The 17,798-nt window shown below is 39.9% G+C and overlaps 1 protein-coding gene and 1 non-coding gene across 8 annotated transcripts in view; both read left to right on the top strand.

Moving 5' to 3' along the window:
* The window catches only part of FRYL (FRY like transcription coactivator), a 247,256-nt gene that overhangs the window by 223,165 nt on the left and 6,293 nt on the right, over positions 1–17,798 (top strand). For all 7 annotated transcript variants that reach the window (XM_057309789.1, XM_057309790.1, XM_057309788.1 and 4 more), the window contains 5 exons: positions 4,546–4,796; positions 7,183–7,390; positions 9,150–9,299; positions 10,384–10,482; positions 16,805–16,873. In XM_057309789.1, the coding sequence (XP_057165772.1) occupies positions 4,546–4,796; positions 7,183–7,390; positions 9,150–9,299; positions 10,384–10,482; positions 16,805–16,873 (777 nt within the window). The remainder of the gene's footprint in view (positions 1–4,545; positions 4,797–7,182; positions 7,391–9,149; positions 9,300–10,383; positions 10,483–16,804; positions 16,874–17,798) is intronic.
* On the top strand, positions 11,091–11,193 carry LOC113262572 (U6 spliceosomal RNA). Its single transcript, XR_003318855.1, has one exon. It is a non-coding gene; the product is annotated as a U6 spliceosomal RNA (small nuclear RNA).

Here is a 17,798-nt window from a genome sequence, read left to right as displayed (position 1 = left end):
TTTATGGAGCTTAACTGTAGTAAAAGAAATGAACAGGTAAGACAAAATATAAATAATATATCAGAAGCGATCATCCTCTTAGTCACACTAAGAAAATCTAGCAGTAATGTCGAATTGGTGAGGAAGAAAGTTAGGGTGGCATTTGAGGTGAAACCTGAGTGACAAGAAGATGTGGAGGGAGGGTGTCCCAGGCTGGGGAGGCGGCAGTCACGAAGGCCCCGGTGGAGCTGGAGAGCAGGCCGGCCAGTGGGGCTGGAGCACAGTGAACGGGGGGGCTGGATGAAGGAGGAGTTGGGGGGCTGGTCCTAGAGCTGCACAGCAGAAGAGGATTCTAGGCAGAAGAGGGACATGATCTGATTTTGTTCTTTAAACTCTCTTTGTGTGTGTGGAAAAAGGAAAGTGGGTTCTAGTACCCGTCACCTGGAGCTTGCGGTCTAGGCGCCTGTCACCAGGGGAAGGCATGGTCTGGCTTGTGTTGTAGTGAAGTCCCTCTGTCGGAGGTGCGGAGGGTGGGCAGGAGGAGGCTGAGGTGGGGAGATACACCAGAGGAATATTGGCAAGCGATAACGGGGCCTGAAGGATGAGCGCGCGAAATGAGGGGTGTTTGCAGGAGAGAACTGACCGATTTAGAGGTGCACCTGGAGTACACCGTAGTCCTTTCAGTTGTTGGGAGGCTTGTTATGTGAGTGTTAATTCCTAGTTAATAATCTGTCGACTGTGTCGGGTTTGGATCATAGCGTGTAAAAAAGATCTCATTAGAAATACTGGAAAACAGACCGATAGGGGAAATACCTTCTTAACAAAAGCAGGAAGGTTAATGGTTGTGTGTTCTCATTTCGTTTACTTGACAAATGGGAAGTCTTCTATTTTTGGTTATTAAAATGGCTATACTCACAATAAACTTCTGATAGAAATCACTCCTATTTATTGGAAATAAATTAGAGATTCACATATATTTCCACACATATTGGAAACTGTGTTATTTCAGATAGGACAGCCATTCATCCAACAGGACTGTATTTGATGGCTTGTTTCCAAGGCACTATAAAGTTCCTGATGGTATTTTTTTTCCTAAAGGAAAAACACTTCACTTTACTAGGTTTATTTCCTTTTCCAGTTGTGGGTTTCATTTTCACTATAAGCTTTGTGACACAGGTGAATGTGGATGGAGATATTCATAAACCATAGTATTTCATTTAAAAATAGTTCTTTTGGGGCGCCTGGGTGGCTCAGTCGTTAAGCATCTGCCTTCTGCGCAGGGCGTGATCCCGGCGTTCTGGGATCGAGCCCCACATCGGGCTCCTCCGCTGGGAGCCTGCTTCTTCCTCTCCCACTCCCCCTGCTTGTGTTCCCTCTCTCGCTGGCTGTCTCTGTCAAATAAATAGATAAAATCTTTAAAAAAAAAAAAAAAGTTCTTTTGACTTTCAAGTTATCACCAAAAGAATGGCTAACCACAGGAGAATATTAGGTATTTTAGTCTAATTTGATTTTCCCTGGTATCCCAAATAGTGACAAATGACCTCAAATTGCCCTTTTTAAAAAAGCATGAAAACACCAAGATAATGAAATAAAACCATAATTCCGTTTTTAAAAGCAACTTCTTAAGAAGAGGAATTAATTTTAATAGGTGAAATACTTCATGAGTTAAAGGAAGAATACATTCTTAGAATTGTTTGAGTATCAGGAAGATAAAACAGAATAGGCTGAAGCATTTCATGTCATGACAGAAACTTCAGAGCCGTTTGCTCCTTTCTTCCCTGTAATATAGAAAATTACTCTCTGAGCTGTTAAGGGATTAAATTCTTCATTTGCATTTACTAGAGAAACCTTCACAGAGGAATTTTTTCTAGTATTTATAATAGTTTAGGTAACTATTTATGGATGGCAGAAATTATTCCTTACAGGAAATGACTCTTTGAATGTCGTGGGGGGGGTGTGCACATACACACATCACTGTGTAATAGGATAAGTTCAAGAAAATTTGATTCTCATAATGTACACGTAACAGTGGAATCCATTCCATTAGCCCAAACCACTCTCTTCATGAAACCTAGATGTTCCTAGTGTCAGCATGTAGCATATGTTAATAATTACAGATAAAATATCCATTTTCTAATTATTATTCAGTAACAAATGTCAACCGAATACTTCAAGTATAAACTAATGAGAAGTGAGGACATTAAACTAAGAAGTCTGGTGGGTTATTCCAACATGGTATCTTCAAACTGATGTAGAAGGAAAGACTAATGCTAATGAAATCTCTAGGTGTGGAAATACCTCTAGCTCTATCACATGAACTGTCTTTCCAAATAACCAATGCTTACCGCTTTAATGGCCAAATCTTTTTTAAAAATTTCAGATGCAAACAGTGCATTGAATATAAGTTTTTGGAATGATTAAGGAATGATTGTCCTATATTATTTAAAAAGTGCTGTTCTGTACAGAGTCAGAATTTGCTTCTTTCCCTCCTTCACTAACTCCAGGCCAGTGTTCCCGTAATATCCTTCGTGTTTTCCTGCCATGTTTCTGTGCCATTCTCATCTTCTAAATCCTCTTCCCTGAAATGCTGTCTTGGTCCGCTTGGGCTGCTATTAAAAAATACCAGAAACTGGGTAGCTTATCAACAATAGAGATTTACTTCCTAGAGTTCTAGAGGCCAAGGAGTCCAAGATCAAGGTGCCAGCTGATTCACTGTGGGGAAGCCTCTCTTCCTGGTAGCCCTTCTTGCTGTGTCCTCACGTGGGAGAAAAAAGAACTAGCTGGCTCTCTGGCCTCTTCTTGTAAGGGCGCTTATCCCGTTCCTGAGAACCTCATCACTGCCCGAAGGTCCCACTGGGGGCTAGGGTTTCAACATCCGCATTCTGAGGGGATAAAAGCATTCAGTCCATGACACTATCACTCACCATCTTTGTCAAAACCCAAGAGACCAGTCTCCATGCCTCAAGCAGATGTGACCTTTCCCATCTTTGAGTACCAGTAATCCTCTGTATTTTGCTCATAATATTTACCTTACGCTTAATATACTCCAGAGGATGATTATTTGCATATTAGACTAACCCTATTATTAGGTTGTAAACTAATTGTAGCTAGTTATTGATTTATCCCAGAGCACCCAGCCCAGAATCTGGTCAAAATCCTTCATTCATTTTATGTTATAGATGAATTTTACAAACGTATAAACTGAGGCCCAGACTGGTCTAAGGTCAGGGGCTGTTTCACTTACTTTTCATGTTTTGGAAAAAAATTCTACTTTGACCCAAGAAGAAAAGAAACTACTGTGCAACCAAGTAGTAACTTAGGATTAAGCACCTTTGAAAAGGAGCTGATCTTTACTCCTAAAACTGAGACGATTAGTGCTTATTTTCAAACCGATTAAACTAATATCCATGCACATTAAAATTAGTGTTAACGACGGAATAGGAGAAGACATTGGCAAATGACAAATCTGTTAAAGGATTAATATCCAAAATCTGTAAAGAACTTAGCAAACTCCCATCCAAGTACTAACCAGGCCCGACCCTGCTTAGCTTCCGAGATCAGACGAGATCGGGCGCGTTCAGGGTGGTATGGCCATAGACAGAACTTAGCAAACGCAACACCTAAAAAATAAATAATCCAGTTAAGAAATGGGCAGAAGACATGAACAGACATTTTTCCAAAGAAGATATACAGATGGCCAACAGACACATGCAAAGATGCTCGACATCACTCATTTTCAGGGAAATACAAATCAAAACCACAATGAGATACCACCTCACACCTGTCAGAATGGCTAAAATTAACAACTCAAGAAACAACAGATGTTGGTGAGGATGTGGAGAAAGGGGAACCCTCTTGCACTGTTGTGGGAATGCAAGCTGGTGCAGCCACAGTATGGAAAACAGTATGGGGATTCCTCAAAAGTTAAAAATAGAACTACCCTATGACCCAGCAATTACACCACTAGGTATTTACCCAAAGGATACAAAAATACAGATTCACAGGGGTACATGCACCCCGATGTTTATAGCAGCATTATCAGCAATAGCCAAACTATGGAGAGAGCCCAAATGCCCATTGAGTGATGAATGGATAAAGACGATGTGGTATATATACAATGGACGATTAATCAGCCATCTAACAGAATGAAGTGTTGCCATTTGCAGTATGTGAATGGAGCTAGAATGTATAATGCTAAGCGAAATAAGTCCGAGAAAGATAAATACCTTATGATTTCATTCATATGTGGAATTTAAGAAACAAAACAGAGGAACATAGGGAAAGGGGGAAAAGAGGGAAGCAAACCATAATAGACTCGACTACGGAGAACAAACTGAGGGTTGATGGAGGGGAGGTGGGGGGAGGAGGGGCTAAATGGGTGACGGGGATTAAGGAGGGCACTTGTTATGATGAGCATTGGGTGTTATATGTGAGTGATGAATCACTAAATTCTACACCTGAAGCCAATTTTACCATGTATGTTAACTAGAATTATTTTTAAAACTTGAAATAAAATTTTTTAAATTTTCTGATGTTTTTAAACTTGATAATGTGATTGTTTTACAGGATACAAGTTCAGTATTAAAGGAGGAACAGGTTATTACAGCCTTTGAAGATGAAGGTTCATACATAATTCAGGAACAGCAGGATTCTCTTGTGTGCCGGGGGATTCTGGACTTAGAAGACACTGACATGCCGGAGCCTCTCGCTCCAGAAAGCTACCCTGAGTCCATCTGTGAGGAAGATGTTACCTTGGCTTTGAAAGAACTAGATGAACGATGTGAAGAAGAAGAAGCTGACTTCTCTGGACTGTCTAGGTGAGAATATGGTATCCCAAACACTAGAATGAGGTGATATTTTCTGAGCCCCTCCCAAATATGACCCTCTATGCCAGTGTACTTACTTTTGTTTCTGTGTTTTAGCCTAGAATCATACTGCCTTCGTTTTAAAAGATAAAGTGACTGTGATGGGTTTATTTGCTGTTGTTGACCTTCAGTTTGGTTAAAGAAAAACACAGCATAGTGAGCAACATTGTACACCGAATACCTATTTTGGCAAAATGCCAAATGGCCAGTTGTTAAAATCAGTATTGGGCTATGGCCAGAGCCAAGTATCAAGATCATGGGATGAACTTCTGTGATACTAAAATAAATCTGAGATATATCCAAAAACTTATAGTTTCCTTATCAGTGGTCAGAGTTGTAAAGTTTGACATATAATGGGCAGAAGTGATCATTTCTTGGTAGATTACTAGATTACTCCTTGTAAAATGTTCTTGTTCCATACATTCAAAATATATTATCACAAAGTATGAAGAATTCCCAGAGAGGGCATTTCCTTACTCATGGGCTAACAAAATTGAATAATCAATTACTGTATATAGTTCTTAGAGGTAATCTTGGTGGCAGTGATGAAACGTGTAAACCAAACAGTTCTATAATGATTAGAATTATGATATAATCTAATATCTACTATTTTTCTTTAAGTTTTATAAGTATTTGTTGCTCAAAATGTTCTTTATAAAGGTATCTAGCTTCATGCACTATCTGTGTATCTATTTCCCCATTCAGTAATTTCAAGCTTCTTGATATTTATTTTTTTACAAATATTAATATTTAGTAATCATCAAATATTTCAGAGTTTCACTCTTAAAATAAAAACCATTCATTTGTATTTCAAGTGATAATAGGGGTGCGTGTGTGTGTGTTGTGCGTGTGTGTTTTAAAGTAAGCTCTACACCCAACGTGGGGCTTGAACTCACAGCCCCGAGATCGAGAGTTGCGGGCTCCTCCAGCTGAGCCAGTCAGGTGCCCCCTCAAGTGATAATAGAGTTTTAACATACACAACACAGAAGGAAATTTTCTCTCCTCAGTATCTAGAATATTTTCCTGTGTTTGAAAGTGCAATTTCAGGTATTAACCACCTTGGCGACACACCTTGTTGATATGACCGATTTGGACAGCAGAAACCTCTGCAATCACTCCTTCGTTCACCGTACACAAAGCCAGGGATGCCAGAAATGATGTGGAGGCAGATAGTCAACTATTGGGCTTTCTAGAAGGTTGAAGCCAAATAATGGACTTCGGCCAAATATGGAAGATGAACTAGAGTAGTGCATCCCTACTAAGTACAGAGGGATAGCCACCCAAGCTAACAGGAAATACATTTTGTTAAAATCAATCACCACAGTGACATTGTAAAAATACACTTTTTTGAGGTATAGCAAAGTTTTCACTTCAGATGTCTGTTTTATTTTGATCTTTTCCGCCATCTTTACTCAGATCCGTTCCGTATGAATTGCTCCATAATTTCTGTAAAGCCTTATAGAGCTACTTTGTCACATGAAACACGCAATTAGGCCTTGAGTAACACTTTCTTTATGGAGTGTCTGACTCAAACACCTCTTCATCTTTACGACCCAGAGTTACACATTTCTTTATAGAATGTCTACCCCAGACAGATCTTCCTCTCTTTTCATTGTTGTTTTTGTTTATATTACCTGACTTGCTGGGATTATAATTCCTCAGAAGAGATGGCCAACTCTTATTTTTCTTTGAGTCCATGATCTGTTACACACCGCAAGGCATATAGCATATACTCATGAAATAGCTGAACTGCCAGTGTGTGTTGAGGCTTATAACCTTGGATGTGGACCCATAGTCTTGGGTTCAAATTCTGCCTGCATTTCCTACCCAATAACCTAGGCACAGTATTTAATGTCACTGAACTTTTTGTTCCTTCAAGGTAAACTGAGGTCATATGAGCCTAACCTTCAGAGTTGCTGTGAAGATGGACTGAAACAGTCCTATAAAGCAGCTAAGCTAGCCCCTGACCCAAAAGTCAATAGCCAGAACGCTTGACATGTTATCATCATCTACTTGGACCTGTTCAATTTAATAGCCTCCAAAATTGATCATTAAAAATGAAAGCATTCTAATCTGAGTTATTCTCAGAAGTTGCTGAAATTATTGCATGGCACTGGCATATTATAGGACTTGGCTTGTTTTAAGGTGGTTGCTTGAAAGTAAATTTCTAATTCCAAAGATGCTAAGTAGAAAGAACACAGAAATCTGCTTATTTGTACTTTGTTATAAAGTTTAGGTTGTTGTACGCTTTCTAAATCAATGAGTAAATTTGAATAAAAATATGTTGGACGACTATTTTAAGATAGCATTATGATTACTGTGATATTTGTATTAACAGTCAGGATGAAGAAGAGCAAGATGGCTTCCCGGAAGTCCAGACGTCACCTCTACCATCACCATTTCTTTCTGCCATCATAGCTGCTTTTCAGCCAGTAGCGTGTGACGACGAGGAAGAAGCCTGGCGCTGCCATGTCAACCAGATGCTGTCTGACACTGACGGGTCCTGTGCGGTGTTTACTTTCCATGTGTTTTCCAGGCTGTTTCAGGTCCGTGAGGTTTAAAGTGTTCTGAATTTATATTAACAGTTACCTGCTAAAGTTATGGGCTTTTTTTTTAATCTAAAATTAGTATCTCACATTCTATTTTCTTTCATTTTTTTTCAAATTATATTTTCTATTTTTATTTTTCTTAGTGTCTCAAATTTTAATCTTTCCCCTGATGTTCTTTAAATTTCTTTTTCCTCCTGGGGCTGCTGGGTGGCGAAGTCCGTTGAGCGTCCAGCTCTTGGTTTCGGCTCAAGTTATGGTGTTAGAGTCGTGAGATCAAGCCCCATGTTGGACTCCACACTCAGAGCTGAGTCTGCCTTGGGTTTCTCTCTCCCTCTCCCTCCCTTTTAGAGGGAACCCCTCTTCCCCCACTCTCTAAAATAAATAAATCTTTTAAAAAAATTTCCCAAAGATAGTGATATTATTTAAATTTATATTGTGACACTGTAGTACAGCTGATAATTTATGCAATGACTAGTACAGTTATCTCCCTTCAGACAACTAAAAACATGAAAACAACATCTGATAATTTTCTGAAGTAGGGTGGGCACCATCCAGGATGCCAAACAAATATAAAGCATGGTCCCTGCCTTCAAAAGGTTTACAGTCACTATCATAAAACAGTTTATAATTTGGTACTAAATTAATTGGCTGTGTCTCCGCACACCTCAAAAATTTTAGCTGAGATTGCTTCCAGTGGTAGAAATAATAATATGAGCTCACCTGTATTGAGTGCTCACTACAGGCATTGTGCTTAAATGCTTTACATTATTTAATTCCTAGAACAGACCTATGAAATGTAGATGTATTTCTGGCATTCTGTGGCCAGGGAAGCTAAGGCACAGAGAAATGCCAGTTCGGTCTTTATGCTCTGAACTACCTACCACTTTTCCTCTCGACCTCAGCAGATGCTGTCCATCTTGGAAGACTGAGCTAAGTACATATCCTCAGTGGAGCTTTTCCAGCCCCTCCAACCCCCAGTCTCTTCCTCCTGGAAGTTGTTTAGCGCTCGTGAACCACAGCATTCCTTTCTTTTATTCTGTACGTTTGCACTGCCACTTGGTTTCCTTTTTAGGTGCTTTATTCTTTCCAATGGTATTTTGTTTCCTGATGCTTGAGACTGTAGCTCATGCTTTTATTATTATTAAATCATAATGATACCCAACAGTGCTACACATACACATGTGGGAACCCATTAACTATTTGTGTAATTATACTATTGATAATTAGTCTAAGTCATTGAGTGCTCATTATGGGTGAGGCACTATCTACTTTATGTTAATGAGTATTCTTGAGTTTTGAGAAGATAGTACCCTTAATGCATTTTTATGACTTTAATTAAATCAGATGGCAGCCCATAGCCAAGCACAGTAAACTGCATTTACTGCAAGTTTCTTTCTGGTAGAACTTCAGAGGAGCTAATTCTTCAGACATACAAGGACTTTATTTCCAGTGATGTACAGCATGTATTCCTTCTAGCTCTCTTAATGAAAAAATCTCAGGAATGGGGAGATGAATGGCATGAATCAGTATTTTTTTAGTAGTACAATTTTGTAAATTTCTGATCATTTTTTTTAAATTAACATTTCCTAAAGAAGCGCCTAAAAACATGGATTTATAGACCAGTTATTAGAATTCTATATATCACTACAATAATAATTTTAAAAGCAAAGTTTGCCCTAATTATAAATTATGTTTCTTAAAGATGAAAAGAGGCCTCCTTATGAAACACTAAAAATTTTTAATGCTTTCTCCATAGACAATTCAAAGAAGGTTTGGAGATATAACTAATGAGGCAGTCAGCTTTCTTGGTGAGAGTCTGCAGCGCATTGGTACCAAATTTAAAAGTTCACTGGAAGTGATGATGATGTGTTCAGAATGCCCAACAGTCTTTGTGGATGCTGAAACAGTAAGTGTTTTGTGAAGGCTTATTATAAAGACTAAATTTGAATGGCACCAATCAGTAAATGGTCTTTTTTTTTTTAAGGCAGTTTGGAATTTTGAAATGTAAAGGTTTATATTTTCAATTTGACTAAAAATATCCAGCAAAATATAATTCCAGTGTATTATATGCAGTGACTTGTGACTGTTTCTGATTCTGAGCCCTCACTGTCCCTACCCTTCACAGAGTCCTAGATGGGGAAGCTAGAGGGTCCTACTCTGGTCATGGGTACTTCTTTCCTGATTCTTGAATAAAAGTGGGTAGGAGAGGGCTAGACCTACCCCCATGAAGAACCCAGAGCTCAGTCTTCCCATTTTGTTTCCAAACATACTCATAGATTATGTATTAAGATATTTAGAGAGGGGCGCCTGGATGGGTCAGTCGGTTAAACATCTGACTCTTGATTCCAGCTCAGGTCATGATCTCTCAGGGTGGTGAGATCAAGCCCCGCCTTGGACTCCACACTGGACATGGAGCCTGCTGAAGATTATCTCCCTCTTCCTCTCTCAAGAAAAAAAAAAAAAAAAAAGATATTTAGAAAATTAAGGTTTAAGTAACTTCAAGGGTGTTACTTTAAGGTATATACTAGTCTGCATGCCATTTCTCACCTAAGGCAGTTCTTGAAAGCATTTGAAGGCACGCTTGTCCTTGCTGGCGTCCCTGAAATCCCACTGCATTCATACTCTGTTTCAGTGAAAGGTCAACCCTTAGTATGGGACAGAGTGCAGTAGAGGGACGCTGGCACTAGGTTGGGCCAAAAACCAACTAACAGAAATTCCAGGACCCAAAAGTTGCCAGCCTCATGACTGTGATCAGAAATGATTACCTGGGGATACCTGGCTGGCTCCATCAGTTGGGCTCAGGTCGTGACCCTGGGGTCCTGGGATCGAGCCCCACATCGGGCTCCCTGCTCAGCAGGGAGGCTGCTTCTCCCTCTCCCCCCACCCCCCGTTCTTGCGCGTGCTCTCTCACACTCTCTCTCTCACTCTCTCTCAAATAAATAAAATATTTAAAAAAAATGATAACCTGATCAATGTTTCTGATTTGACAGCTGATGTCATGTGGTTTGCTGGAAACACTCAAGTTCAGCGTTTTGGAGTTGCAAGAACACCTGGATACATACAATGCCAAGCGGGAAGCGGCTGAGCAGGTCAGTCTCGTTTTACCATGTGAAAAAAACAGCTTGCTTTTGGCACTAGAAATGTTAACTTGGCAGCAGAATCGCCAAGAGAGAAAAGAGGACCTCTTCGCACTTGGCTCAGGGTTTTCCTGAGAAACGCGGGGCCTCCTCTGAACTCTGTCCAGTGAATGCCTATCTTTGGCTTTTAGAAGTCAGTCCTCTAAGAGCTTAAGAACACCTTGGAAAGCCGTAGCTTTATACAGTCTACGCAGCTGTCACCGGCGCACATGGGGAGATAAGAGCGTCGGTTCTCCCAGGAGGCACGGCGCTGACGTGATCTAGAAAGTGTGTGACCTGTGACGACGCCCGGACCTCTTCCCTGGGATGTGTATGTGGGCAAAGGGAGGGAGGGACATGTCGCTGGTGGACTGTACTTGCGAGGAAATGCTCCTTCGGCTCCCACCTGGCGCTGCAAAGCAACACTAGTCCCGCTCCCGGAGAGGAAAGGCTTTCAATGAGCAGGGGCAGAAAAACTGAAAAATGTTTTCTCCTTTTCACACAAGTGATGTATAGTAGGCATTTTTTTCTCCTAGAATAGACGGAGCTTTCACTGCTTAGTGTTAAATATCTGCCATGTCGTGCTCGCTCCGGCACTCTTCTACTAAAATTGGAATAGAGAGGAGATTAGCTTGGGCCCTGCGCAAGGATGACACGAAAATTCGTGAAGCGTTCCATAATTTTTGGAATATTCCTCAGCCATCAAAAAGAATGAAATCCTGCCATTTGCAACGACAGCTGGAACTAGAGGGTATGACGCTAACCAAAATCAGTCAGAGAAAGAAAGATACCATACGATTTCATTCATACGTGGAATGCAAGAAACAAAACAAATGAACATAGGGCAAACCAAGAAACAGACTCCTAATTATAGAGAACAAACTGAGGGTTGCTGGGGGGGAGGGGAGGTGGGGCTAAACAGGTGATGGGGATTAAGGAGTGCCCTTGTTGTGATGAGCACCAGGTGTTGTAAGTCAGTGATGAATCACTAAATTCTACACCTGAAACTAATTTTATATACTTTAAAAAAAAATTTTATCACACGTAAAGGCCTATCAAAAGTATAAAATCTGGCTCCTACTCCCTTAATATACTAGGTAAGAATATAAAGCATAAACACTGTATATGAATAATTAGTAACAAAAGTAAAGTGTCAGTTTATAGCTATAAATGAAAGTCCTGGCAGTGGAAGAGACTTCACAAAACTGTACCGGTCTAATAGACCTGATGCTATATACTGTGATTTCCAAAGAGAGGTCACGCTGGGCTATTAGGAAAACCTCATGGACTGGAGATCAGACGTTAGGCCTTGACAGATGGTAATTTTAGATTGGGGGATTCCTTCAGGGAAAGAATATGGTATGAGAAAATACATTAAGGCTTTCTCCTTTTCTGTGGGAGGAGGGGATCTTACATTTGGGCGGAAAGAATAATGACAGATTGGTAAAGAGGGAAGAGCATTGGGAAAGTATCGGGCAGGATCTGGTCATCTTACAAATACAGTCGTCCCCCTTATCTGGGGGGGATACATTGCAAGAGCCCCAGTGGGTGCCCGCAACCATAGATAGTACCAGAACCCTATTTATACTGTGTTTTTTCCTGTCCATGAGGAAGTTTATAAAGTAGGCTCAGTAAAAGATTAGCAATAATAATAAAATGGAACAATTGTAACAATAGGCTGTAACAGAGGTTATGTGAAGGTGGTCTCTTTTTCTCTCAAAATATGTTATTGTACTGGACTCTCCCTTCTTGTGATGATGTGGGGTGATACAGTGACTTCAGGAAGAGATGGAGAGGTGAATGATGTAGCCTTGTGACGCAGCGTCAGGCTACTGTTGACCTTCTAACGATCGGTCAAAGGAGGATCACTGCTTCCGGGCTGCCATTGACTTTGGGTGACTGACACCACACTGCCATGGACATTCTTGTGCGTGTCTTTATGTACCTGTGCTCACGTATCTGTTGAGTATCTAGGAGTAGAATTGCTGGGTCATGGGGTGTGCATATGTTCAACTCTAGTAGATTCTGCCATGAACTTCTCTAAAAGATGCTCTATCAGTTTATAATCCCTGCAGAAGTGTGTACAAGAGTTACTGTTGCTTCATATCTTTGCCACCACTTGGTATTTCCAGCTTTTAAAATTTTAGTCATTCTGGTGTGTGTGCAATATTTTATGATATTGTGCATTTCCCCTGAGGACTTGTTTGAGTACCTACTCAAATAGATATTTTCATTTAGGTATTTTTTGAACTGTGCCTTCAAGTATCTTGCCCATTTTTATAAATGGGTTATTTATGGCTCTCTTATTGGTTTGTAGGAGTTCTTTATTTTAAACACAAGCCTTTTACTGGGTATATGTATTATAAATTTTTTCCCTTCTCTGTGGCTAGCATTTTCACTATCTTAATAGCACCCTTTGATGAACACAAGTTTTTAATTTTAATTAAGTCCAAGTTATCCATCTCTTTTCCATTATGGTTAGTGCCTTTTGTGTCTTCAGAAATATTTGCCTACTGTAGAAGCTGTGATAGATTGCTACAATTAATGACCTTGATAAATCATGGCTCTCTCTGTCCACACCCTTTTATAACTGGGCTTTGCTGTTCCTTCCATCAACGGATGGAGTCTAGTTCCCTATCTCTTAAGTCTGAGGTATCCTTGTCTTTTCCTGACCAATCAAATTCAGAAACAATGCTGTGCAATTTCTGAGTTAGCACGTAGGCCTTTTGCAGCTTCTGCGCTTGGCATCATGCCCGTCCAAGTGTAAATTGGGATAAACTCTGGAAAACTAATTTGACCCTTAGCCTACTGGAGAACTAGAGGCCATGTCGAGGAGAATGGAGGCACCCAGCTGACAGCTAGTATGCCAGGCATTTAAGTGAGGCCAACTTAGAATTTCTAGCCCCTGTCAACTCATCAGATGACTGTGGACTCATGAGTAGGCAAGACTGGAAGAAACTCCCAGGCAACGCAGATTAGTCTTGTTGTTTTAAGCCATTTTTAGAGAGGTTAGTGATACAGCAATAGATACCATTTATAATAGGAAAACACCAAACGCCTACAAGTAAATCTAGTCTAGGATGTGCCGCACCTCCACAAAGAAAACTTCGAATATTACTGAGAGAAATTAAATGCCATCTCAACAAATTAAAGACTGTACCTTGTTCATGAGTCAGGAGACTCAAAATCTCAGAGTGACTATTCATAGACATTGGCAGCTAACTCTGCAATATATATGGACATACAAATAGCTAATTATAGGGCAAACGACCTGCTTGAACACAGGTCAGCAAACGACAGCCCGTAGGTCATATCTGGCCCACTGCATGTTTTTGTAAATAAAGGTTTTTTTGGAACATAGTAATCATATTTGTTTACATAGTCTATGGCTATTTTTTGCACTGCAACATAGTTAAAATAGTTGAAACAGAGAATAAATGGTTTGCAGTGCCTAAAATCTTTACTCTGTCCTTCACAGAAATAGCCTTCCAAACCTTGTCAATGAAGAACAACAAAGTCTCAACAACAGTGTTAAACTTCCAGCCAGTGAGACTTATTAAAAAATTCAAGAGTATATTGGCTTAAGAATAGAAAAATAGACCAATGTAATATAATAGAAAATCCAATGACATATATATGTCATATATATACATATGCATGTATATATACATATACATATGTGTATATATATGACATATATATGTATGTAATTTATAGCAAATGTGCTATTGTAATGCAGTGGTTCTTTTCAGTAAGTTGTATTGAATCAATTAAATATTTGTATGGGGGAGAAAAACGATTCTTTCTGAGCTACCGTCTTACTATTGTCCCATCTGTTCTTTGTTGTTGTTGTTGTTTTTTTTAAAGACTTTATTTGACTGAGAGAGAGAGCGCGCGCACACAAGCAGGGGGGAGCAGCAGGCAGAGAGAGAAGCAGGCTTCCACTGAGTGGGGAGCCCAAGGCAGGGCTCGATCCCAGGACCCTGGGATCATGACCTGAGCCGAAGGCAGACGCTTAACCAGTTGAGCCACCCAGGCGCTCCCCATCCATTCTTTGTTACTTTTTTTTCTCCTTTCTTGTCTTGGTCTGTGAACCAAGTATTTCTTGTTATTCAGTTTTTCCCTCTGATAGCTTTTACTATTATAGTATTATAGTTAAGACATTCTTCTGTTATTCCTTGAGTCTCCTGAGTGTCATGAGTGAAAGCCTGGGGTATGCATCAGGACCCCTGCCACCCTTGCAGGAAATGAAGAGTTCTTCTTTTCAACACCAGGAGACCAGAAATCTCTGCTTATGTTTTTAGTGTCCCAGATGCTGCTGCTCGGTTTTCTAGCCTCTCCTCCGGCCCGGGTTAAAGGCTGGAGCGGCAGTGTCCCGAGGGAACCTGCATGCAGTTGGGTCTCTTCCTTGTAGTCCCCTTTCCTCCAGCAGCCTGGCCCTCGATACCTGCCCTACCTTTGATGACCCTGTTTTTCCAGCTCAGTGATACTGTGGGCCACACCCCCAGGCCACCGCTATCTGTTCAGCTTCTCTGCCTGAGGAACAATCAAAGCTTTGAGTAAGCAGATCCCCTGGAGTAAACACTGGGATCTACACGGGGCTCCCTTTCAGTGCTTTGGTCTAACTCCCTCAGTCCTGGGGGACGGTATTCAGCTTCTGTAGTTGTCCTTGGAGGACTGGCATCATACAAGCTGCTCCGTCATGCCTGGAAGCTGAACCTCTCCCGTTCAATTTTAACCTTCACTTGATCCTTGAGCAAAGAAACAGTAATGGCAGGGAGACTGGTTGTGAACTGGAAGACATTCTATACACAAACCACTGTGTCTTGTATACACTGGCTGGAGTAGTGTGGACCTGTACCGTTCAGGTCAGTATGCAGCCATGGGACTAGAGGCTTGGGACTTGTCTTTTAACAGAGTTTAAAAAAAAAAAAAATCGTAAATAATTTATTGAATAAAGCTCCCAAAATGCTGTATCACTGGGCATAGAGTAGAAAAAATATTCAATTTTTTCTAATTTATTAGTATACTTGGACAAATTGGACTGGATTAGTGAGGATGATTAGGTGTATACACATTTTAACATTCTGTATGAATAAATGCTAACACATGCATTCCACAGTAGATTTCAGCCGAATGTTGCCGACATAAAGAAATCTGCTGGATGGCTTTTGACAATGGCTGCCAGCAGCTGTAGCTCACCAGGAAAGCTTAACATGTTTCCTCGGAGATGCTGTCAAGCAAAAGCCTAAGGGTCTCTACGGTCTAAGGGACTGGAATAAAAGCAACATAAGGTCAAAGAATTGTTTTGAAATAACTGAGATGCCTAATTTTCATTCTTTGCATGTAGAACGTTAAGCTCCAGTTGAATGTTTTAAATGCCTAGTAGTACTGAGATATTTTCAGAGAGTATACTTCATGTAGCAAGTAGTTTTTCTCAAAGTCTTAATGATTTCCTATATATATTAGTTTTATTTAATCTAGCACACACATAAAGAACTAGGAAGTAAAAAGAACAGACATTAACATCAAACTGTCGAAACCTAGGTGCTTCCCTTGCGGGCTCTTAGCTTTTACTTCAACTCGGACATTCCAGGACTCCCAACATTTTTCCCCACTAAACTACAATACTGTTATTTTATTTTTATTTGGCCAAAGAAAAGATACCTTAAATAAATACCCAACTTTGGGACTAGCCCGTGGATAAGGGGAAAAAAACACATGTGGCTTCTATATCCAATATTCTTTGAAGATAACATGTTTGTCATTCATTACTGTCCAAAAGGAAGTAAAAGGAAAAGAAGTAAAAACAAGATTTAAAATGGATTTTGGTTTCTGTTTCACTAATTAAAACGGACACCAGTCTTCTGAGAATTGCACTTCTGATAAGCACACAGAGCTGGCTAATTTGAAGTTGCCTTTATTAAATTGTGCTTCCAGAGGGAAGCACATCTTTTATTTCCCCATCTTACATTAGCCAAAGGTCAGGTATAGGTTGTGAAGATTTCCAATAAAATCTGCAAAAGCAAGAACACTCTTGACTGAAACGGAGCACCGCAAGTCTCTAGACGGGCCGACTGTTTGTTGTGTCTGTGAGTCTAAAGCGTTACGGCGTGAGCGTCTCATTGTATTGACAGGATCCCCCTGCTCTGGTTTGGTGCGTATAAATAATTAGGGTCAAGTGGAGATTGAAGCCAACTTTTAAAGTGATTTTATACACACAGGCTGTTTTATTACGTTTCATTGTGCATTGTACAATCGCTATGTTACAATTTACGGTTACTTATTTCTTTAGTGGTTAGACAACTGTAAGAGGACATTTGGTGCCAAAGAAGACCTGTATAGAATAAACACAGATGCACAGGTAAGTCTCCTCGTCTTAGTTTTGCTATATTTCTAGATCAGGTAAAATGATGTGTGTGTTCAAATGTCCCTGTTTGATAATCCTAGAAATAAAATTTATAACACTTTTCATTTTTGTTATCAGAACAATCTTTGTCAAAGTTAGGTTCAATGAAATATTGGCTTAGTAATGAAAAATCCACTTTAATAAAAATGAACGACCAGCTTGTGACTGAAGCTTAATAACATTCAGCAGATAAGCGTGATGGATATCTGGACAGTCCAAGTTAGACTGTACTTGCTGCATATGCCTCTTCGAGAAATTTTTCTTCTGCCTTAGCATTCTGTGGATAAATTGTCTGGCTAGGAAAGCAAACCTAAGAGTCACGTTATAGACATTCATGTTAGCCTTTCTAAAGGTGCAACTCTGGATAAATTCTAACTTTTTTATAGTCTAAAAGTCAGTGAAAATAAGAGTAACATATACATGTATATAACACATTAAATGAGGATAAATTAAGCCCTACAGATTATTCTAATAGGAATATATCTTCCTATGGGGAAGATGCAGTTATCAATTAAAATTAACAACTTCTGCATTGACATCAGAATTCTAGTCTTTTCCAACATTGGTTATACTGTTAAGCATTTCTAGTCACTATAAAAGTTACTGTACTACTATAATAAAAATAAGTTTAAAAAAAACTGAAATGTTGAGAAAATAACAGTATGCATTCACATTCGTATCTCTGTCCTTACAACTATGTCTAATAGATGCTATTATTATCCCCATTTTGCAGATGAGGAAGCTGAGGCTCAGAGAAGCCAATGAGTCTAAAATCAGTGAGAAAAGAGTTAGAATTAAGATTCAAATCTGGGCAGGCTGACTCCAAGTCCTGCACTGTGTTTCAAGGAAATGGTCAAATCACCTGTGTAAAGAAAGAAAC

This window comes from Ursus arctos, unplaced genomic scaffold (assembly GCF_023065955.2).
Source record: "Ursus arctos isolate Adak ecotype North America unplaced genomic scaffold, UrsArc2.0 scaffold_9, whole genome shotgun sequence".
NCBI classification, from domain to species: Eukaryota; Metazoa; Chordata; class Mammalia; order Carnivora; family Ursidae; genus Ursus; species Ursus arctos.
Note: the sequence above shows the minus strand (reverse complement) of the source record. Positions and strands in the feature narration are given on the sequence as shown.